This window comes from Acanthaster planci, linkage group LG01, assembly GCF_054643075.1.
Source record: "Acanthaster planci isolate LZ-2023a linkage group LG01, COTS_SCS, whole genome shotgun sequence".
NCBI classification, from domain to species: Eukaryota; Metazoa; Echinodermata; class Asteroidea; order Valvatida; family Acanthasteridae; genus Acanthaster; species Acanthaster planci.
The window spans coordinates 34,577,666-34,585,783 of record NC_141777.1 but is presented as its reverse complement, the minus strand read 5'-3'; the positions used below and the strand labels follow the sequence as shown (position 1 = coordinate 34,585,783).

General features: G+C 44.4%; 2 protein-coding genes across 2 annotated transcripts; one reads left to right on the top strand and one right to left on the bottom strand.

Moving 5' to 3' along the window:
* The first annotated feature begins 1,394 nt into the window (after nt 1-1,394).
* Nucleotides 1,395-2,612, top strand: LOC147800693 (alpha-(1,3)-fucosyltransferase 7-like). Its single transcript, XM_087136249.1, has one exon. The coding sequence runs from the start codon at nt 1,395-1,397 to the stop codon at nt 2,610-2,612; it is 1,218 nt and encodes a 405-aa protein (XP_086992375.1).
* Nucleotides 2,597-6,526, bottom strand: LOC110979597 (uncharacterized). The gene is made up of 2 exons (XM_022235555.2): nt 6,204-6,526; nt 2,597-5,766 (listed from the first exon to the last, which is right to left on the bottom strand). Exons 1-2 carry the CDS (start codon nt 6,387-6,389, stop codon nt 4,255-4,257), a joined length of 1,698 nt encoding a protein of 565 aa, XP_022091247.2. The 5' UTR covers nt 6,390-6,526; the 3' UTR covers nt 2,597-4,254.
* Nucleotides 6,527-8,118: the final 1,592 nt, after the last annotated feature.

Genomic DNA, 8,118 nt, shown 5'->3' with positions numbered 1-8,118 from the left:
ATAGACAAAAGAATCTCTACACAATACATGAAAGGTGGTATTTATGATAATGGAGGTTGATCATCCGAGTGTTAGTCTTTTAGTCACTACTGATGGCTGTGGGAATTAACAGTTCTGGAAAGACTCAACATTCACAGCTTTCTTTTCAATCGTGTCCACTATAAAATGGCTGTATTGGTAAGTTTATGTCAGGCATTATTCAGCACAACACTTTATCAGAGTGCTTTCTCAATTCTCAAATTTTCAGGATGGATGGGTCGGGACGCACATTAAGTAAGATTTAAAAAATATGAAGAAACATGTAGATGTTAGATGAAATTGTGGCAAGTGCGTACTTACTGCAGTGCAGTTATTGTGAGGAATTATCGTTTTGGGGCCACCTCTTTGGGGGAAACATGGAGAAGAGAGTAGAGCAACCTTTTTTGGGGGGATGCTGGTAACTCTCAAGGTTTTTGGCCTTCGTTCCGCAAGCGCCGTTAGAAGTCGCCCTGCCCACAGCTGTGGTCGAAGGTTTACATACCCTTTGAAAGTGTTAATAATTAGAATATTTAAGACTTTGCAGGTTCTTGGCAACTATTTTCTCCCGCAACTGATACACCACCACATCCACTTCACGTGAACTTCACAACTTGTCAATAAAGCATTAAAGCGGAGTAGATGTTGTAACTGATTAGATATAGAAAGGGGAGGATTTCCCAGAAGACATTACAGTATGAAAAGACGACAGTTTAAGCGTGCTTTTACACATGTAAATTTTCGACCCCAACTGCAATTTGTTTGGTCTATTTTAAGGTGGTGTGACAACAGGGTGTGTGTGTGGGGGGGGGGGCTTCAGTGACGTGCATGCGCGTCGCTGGGATTTATTCGAACACACCCCGGCAAACTGGCAAAGCATTAATGGTGGAAAGAGGTCGATTCCAAGTTGTTTTCATACCCATCTGGTCATAACTTGCATCCCTTTCTCTCCTTTTTTCTTTGCATTCCTTTCTGTTTATTTTCATTTCCCCCTCTTTCTTATCTACATGTTTTTCCGTGAAGCAATTGCCCCCTTGTCCCCTTCACGACGTCCATGGTGGCGGGAATGGGTTTCAGCCTCTCGCCCTTAAAAGTATCACAGAGCCATTCAAAAATTTAGGTATGATGACCATATGTATATAAAAAAATCCCTATTTCAATGAGGTGAACAACCTAGCTCCAAGTTTTGTCCTTTTCGAGTGAACGACGTTCTCTGCTCTTTTTTTGTTTCTTGTTAGAGACAAGCACTCCTGGTCACTGCCGGATTCGTCCTGGTACAAGCATACATTTTACTAAGACTCGTTCTGGTTGATAATAAACCTAACAGTTATTTCATCAAGCAACAGGCATCTTTACAACATGTTGTCAAGGTAACTAGCATGGACAATTTTAAAGGGCGCCATCCCATCTCTGTGGACGGTAACGGCTCAAGTTTTGACACACTGACCGCAAAGGACATATTGGGAAGATCAGCTCGCGCGAAAACTACGGTATCACAGATTGTGGACCTGTGTGATTATAAGGTCCAGGTATACGACAGAGATAATCAATATGCAAAGAAGCGTGCTGCACTGAAGTGCCTGGTGCAAAATTCAAAAGGAGGTTCAGCTGTCCGTGCCGACGTACAGTGCAGCAAAAAATGCGTCATTGAAGTCACAATCGCGGACGGCAGAAATAATTTCACAGGAATGGATGCTGTCATCTTTCACTTCAATAGAGACATTACTCCAAATCCAGCACCACCGGTAGACATGAATCCCAACCAGACGTGGATATACGTCTCGTGGGAATCGCCATGGTCAAATAAAGGCGAACCTAGCCTTAAAAGAGCGCATTTAACAGCCAACGCTCTTTGGACTTACCACCGGGCATCTGACATCACCACGCCATACGGATTCTACAAGCCTGGGATACCCACAGTCAATGAGACAAAAACTCCTGATGAGTGGCTGCAGGGAAAGACCAGGATGACTTTGTGGATGGCAAGTAACTGCAAAAGCACTTCCTGGCCAAGGGAGCGTTTTGTAAGACAGTTAAAGACTTACATTCAAGTTGACGTATACGGAGCCTGCGGGAATCTCCAATGTCAACCCAGGTGGTCAGCCACATGCAAGGTGCACTTGGTGCGACAGTACAAATTCTATTTATCCCTGGAGAATTCTGAGTGCGAGGATTACATCACGGAGAAAGTTTGGGATAAAGCTTTAACACAGGGGGTGGTCCCCATCGTATATGGTCCCAAACGGAAGGTCTACGAAGAGCTGCTTCCCCCAAATTCATTCATCTACATCGGTGATTTTAAAAATATAAAAGATCTGGCAGACTATCTGAAGATGTTGGATTCTCATCCTGAGATGTATGCCAGATACTTGGAATGGCAGTATAAGGGAAGCATAGGGATTCCTAGACCAGCTTACGGGCGATACGACCCAACTTTGTTTTGCAATCTTTTACCCATCCTTACGAAAGGACGGAGTGGCCAGGTGAGTCGAACACCTGTTTTAGAAGGCAGTTTTTCTCAAACCTGTAGAAAGCTGAATGAAAGCAAGAATCGAAAAACCTCGGGCTTTGGACTTGGCAATTGGAATCCATGGTAAATAAAGTAATGCTTAATTTTAATAACAAAGCAAAATACAGACTGGCCTTAAGTAAGGGACAGAAAAACAGCTTTCCAGCTTGATGCTGTTGCATTTAAATTTGGGCAAACCGTCGAGGAAGCAAAACAGAGTTATACGAGACAACCCATTAAATCTAGAAAGATTATTGGGGGTCTTAAAAGCAGCTAATCAGAACTAAATCCTCATTGACACATTCCCTGATGTTGTTTGCGTATCTAGAAAACGTTAAAAACATTAGTTCTAAACACCAGTTTTAATTTGTGACAGTCAAATATTTTTCCAAAACTAAAGTTTCGATTTCAAAGAAATGCTACATTTCCTTCAGCCAGCATTATATTGAGGTTTAATTATAAAAAACAGAGACAACAATTATGAAGAAAGGTGAAATATTAGATATATTGATTAGAAATACTGATGTGGAGGTTACTTGAAAGGTTTAGTTGCTAATATAATGTCAGAATTGAGAAACAATTCCTGGGGGGGGGAACCTGGTCGGAGCATGGCTATAGAACGAGTACCGGTACCGGGGAGAGGAGATGGCGCTTGCAGACGATGGGTCCTTTTTCTGGGCCCTTGAGCTAGCAGATTGTGAGTAAAGACAAAAAATTACCCACAACTGTTTCAAATAGGCCAATGAATTTGCCTGCAGCGTTTTTGGACCCGCGGACTGAACAATCTGAAAGATGCTACCACTGTGGCCAACACTCTGACGACACTTGCAATCTGCATAAGGTAGTTAAGTGTGCTACAACCTTCTCCTTAAATAATTTCACATACATGTATCAGTACACCAATGTCAGTTTACAAATAAAAATCAGTTTCTGTTAGCATCATCCAAGCAATGGTTTTCTTTTCATAATAATGAATCATAAATGCTTCTCAGGTACATTGGAACCGCCAGGTACATGGATCCGATATGGGCCCGTTCAAAAGAACATTGCTGTTTCCTGAAAGAGGAAAGCGTCTGTTAAAACTTTGCGTTGTTTCCTTGTAAACTAGAAAGTGTTCAACTTTTTTTCACATAAGGTAACCGTGATTCTTTGTAAACGAATGGTACGGTTGACATTATGGTCAGGGAGAAATTGCGTAGTCTGTAGCGGCCCTAGGCATCCGAGTGTTCCGTAGACCTTGCTTGGAGGTGACGTGGCATCAACCATTGACGAGGAAGTGCGTGCCCCCCTCCAACATTAAGTTCCCCTTGCTTCAAGAGTTCACTTTATGTCCTTTACTAGTCGTGTGAACATTTGCCACTGTCTGCTTTGTAAAGAGTCGTTGGAAAAAGGTGGTGTCGAGCCAGCCCCCTTTCCCGCTTTTCAATTTTACGGAGTTCCTGTGAACGGTGAAACCCTGCCTATCTTTGAACGCGGGTGCTTACATTTTCCATTTCACATTCCCCCGTTCAAAATGGCTTCGGCCAAATTAAGTTACTTTTGTTTATGAGTCGCCTCAGTCTCAATCTAAAGTTTATGATGAACCTTTGACTCGCGGGTTATCATTAAATCTCCAAAAGGATTAGACCTAAATTTAAGGGTCCCCGTACATTTAAAACATTTCCCCCCAGACTTGTTGAATCAAATTTTTTACAATTTTTTACCGCTTATTTTGATCACACCACCGCTATTTACAGGAGCGAGCACCAGGCAGTGCTTAGCTCTTCTTGATTTTTCGGGAAAAAATTGTCCTTGGTCCCCATGTGTTCAAACTGCTGTCCCGCCGCTTCAGCCGACCGTTTCCTAGCCCGTCTCTTCCGCCGACAAGATCTACAAGAGCACGGAGGCGTTTGCACTGATTTGTCGTTCCCACCCGCTGCACCTCCAGCAACTGGCGTCAGCAGGTCCCGTTCGCGTTCCGACTCTCTCTTGCACTCAGACCGCACTTTGCCGAGTGAACTTTGAACAACCATCTCCGATTCATCGTCGGCCTGTGTCGTCGTCGGCAACGGGCCAGTGCCCGCCATTAAGGACTTTTCAGCCAGTTGGCTCTTAGGCTCTCCATCGAACAAGTTTCGCAGGCCTACACTCGTTTTCTCCGGGTTGAAGTAACTGGAAGAGCAGGAGGAGTTCTCCAGCCATAGTTGTACCTTCTCGGCCGTGCCCTTGTGACTCGATCTAGTTTTCCTTCTTCCAGTAGGTCTGGAACCAATTATCTCGCTATCATTGCCAACTGTTAGAGATATTGGTGTGTGGTCAACGGGGGATGGTAAATTTGGCAGAAAATTCGAAGGCGAATGGTCAGTTTCAGATCCTGCCAAATATCCCTCCTGCTGATCCCCAGGGAATATCTTCACTGGACTCACTCTCCCGGCCTCGTCTCCTTCATTCTCTGGCCGTTGGTTGTTGGAATTATTCTGGTCATTTTTGTTGATGATCTCAGCAGGGCTCGACTGCTTGGGCTCATTTCTCTGTCTCAGTCCGTTTGCCAATATACTCTGTGCAGCAGTGTCTTCGTCGAGTCTCCTGCTCGGCGTCTCATGTGAGGAACTCTTGTCTTCAGTGATAGCCACCACTCCTGCAGATTCAGCCAGAACGCAAGAGGGAATGTTAACAGTCACCATGGGCGACATCAGCGGCGCTCTCTCCATCAAGTGCACGGTGATGGCGCAATTGTTAATCTGTGCCTTCGCCTGCTGCACTCCAACCCCTTGACTAGAGAGTGTCAGGAGGGGTCTAGGGGATCCGTAGGTACCAACGTAGTCCAAACCTTCGGATGCTTTGAGTCGATCCGCCTCTCTGCACAGTAGCAGACCCGTTGGTGAGGATTGTCTGTTTATCATAAAACTTTGATTCCCTTTCTCTGGCTTCCTTACCTCGTTTGCATTTTCAGGGGGCTTCTTGGAGACCTTGCTGGCCTTTGTTCTTTTTATGGGTAGCGTCTTCCCCTTTTTTCTCTTAAAAGCTGAAATTTTTACTCTCGTTTCCAAGGAACTGCCAGTCTCGAGTGTCTGCGTGCCCTTCTTGGATGTTGTAGGCTTGGGTTTCCATTGTTGACTTTTTGTTGACCTTTGTTTTAGGGAAGGGACATATTTTGTGGCGGTCCTCCGAGAGGACTTCTTGAGTACAGGACTCTTGTCAGTCTTGGCCTGATGAGAACGCGGCGAAGTCAGCCGACGGACTTGAGTAGATTGCCTGAGCATCTACAATGGGGATCACAAGAGGAAGGGGAGAAAAGAAGAGTAGACACAGTGCCAAAGGAACACGGGAAAAGCAGTAGCCGCATACACGGCCATTTTTTCCCTCACACAAATGCTCATAAAGCAAAATTCAAAATTTATGAGTTTTAGTGTAACGATCAGGGATTGTTTATATTTATTTGGGGATCCAAATGATAAGTGGCATCAAGCCGTTTTCACACAATATAAATAACGTTTTTTCTTCTGTATGACGAACTATGGGGCATCGACATCAGAGAATATCACCGGTAGGCCTAGGCCTATCCTGACAATCGCAAATCCTCCTATTTAATATGGTTGTGCACACGCCATCAGGAATTAGGGTCACGGTCTGCCGCGTGCGCAATGCTTTCCAAATGGGGATCCCTGAAAACAAAAGCGTGGCACATAATGCTTTTTACCTCCAAATCCTTTTCCGTCACCCCTCTCACATCCAAAACATCTCGCACGCTAGCTAGTCTCTTTTTGCGTCGGCGGTATGCAATGATGCGACTGGCGGTGTCTGCGGCGATACCCGTCACCGCGCTGAGTCTGGCAGCAGTGCACCGGTTCAGATCTAACCGGTCCTGCCCGCTTGCCCCTCTCATTGTTATTGCTTATCAGGATCGGAATATGCTATTTTACAAGGTATTTGCGACTTCAACGTTAACTCAGGCAGTCATCGACGTGGATGCACACTTTCAAAGACCTTAGCAGTGAGTGGAGCTTTGTGGAGGACAGTTCTTTATTACGATTACGCGAGCGTTTCGCGTCAAAATGCATTTACGCGCTACGATACGCGCCCACTCTTCGTTGATCTCCTTTAAGGGTGCATTCCTCCAAATCGTTGTATTCCTTCGCGCGAGCTCATTAATATTTCCTGGTCCCACGGGATTTTTACAATAAGACAGGCCATAATCAAGAGGGATCATAGAATATTTTTATAAATAACGAATTTGTTTGGGACTGGTAGTTTCCAGTTCGGGGTGTTTCTTTCGCATAAAGCTCCACCTATTTTAACTAAATAGAACCGGGCGGTTACATTCAGAGCTGAGTGTGTAGTTTTACTACTGTTTGGGGGTATCTTCGGGAAAAGGCGAATAAAAAAAGATTTTCATGGCTAACCCCCATAGAATTGAGACGAAAAGTGATCAGGCCGTAATCCTGAATTTAACTCAACTAAGTTCAAGACGAATGCGCTCCACTAATTCAATCCCCAATGAAAACAGTGTAAAATCGGCATTGTCCAGGGCCCAATAACATGCATACCAACATCCCTTAGATTTCTGAAACACATGTTTGAATTTCGTTTTATTTTTTTGTGGTTTAATCAATTAAATTTTTAATTATACCCACAAAACGACATCACCCCCCGGAAAGTGATTTTTCCGAAGTCTGCTTGCAGCCATTTTTCGAGTGGCAATCTTCAACTTTCTCGGGCACTTAGGACCATTTTTTAGCGGTATTTTTTAGCCACTCTGCTCTCAGATAAAAACCCCAGGGAGTTGATCCTGGCAACGATTTACACAATCTCACCATTTTGGGGGCCAAACAACAAACATTCTCCTTTTTGGAATGATACTGTGGGAGGCACTTGAATTGCGAGAGTGAGCTGGCCAGAAATTCTCACTCGAATTATATTAGTAGACTGCACCCCTAAGTGGTAGTCCCTCTCAAGGTTTCTGGTTTTTCAATATGGATGATATTTTGCATCAGTTGAGTCTGGATGAGCTTATATATGAGTTAGTGCATGTATATAGTAATAAAATATCCCCCAACTTGAAGGTACGGGGGGATGTCCCCCCGTCCCCCATGATTGATGCCCATGAAGCTCTCAACCTGTTCCTCTTTGGGCATAATTTATTAATTATAATGAAAAACAACAATGCCCCGTTGTCCTCAAGCTAACAAAACTAAGGAACTACCTCTATCCAAATGTGACAATTGGGTACGGCACGACACAAGTATGCGACAGCACGACGCGACAATGCACGGTTGACGGCGGAAGTGGCTACAGACCCGAGTGGAAAATGGAAAGGAGCCTTGTAAATCTGGACTTTCCATTTCATGAAGAGCATCATTTTTTTGGGGGGGGGGGTTAAAATCCCTCAAAAGGAAAGTACATGTGATAAAGTGTCGACACTTTCTATAAAATAAATAGTTTTTAAAATTGGCATGTGGTCCCCCCCCGGAATGCCTCTCCCCAAGCTGACAATAATTGCAAAACGCACAGGTGGGGAGTGACTACCAAGTTTTCACGGCGACAGTGACTACAGACAGCCAGTCACCACGAAAAGTGAATTTCCCGAGGCTGAGGAGTACGTCTGCATATTGTAA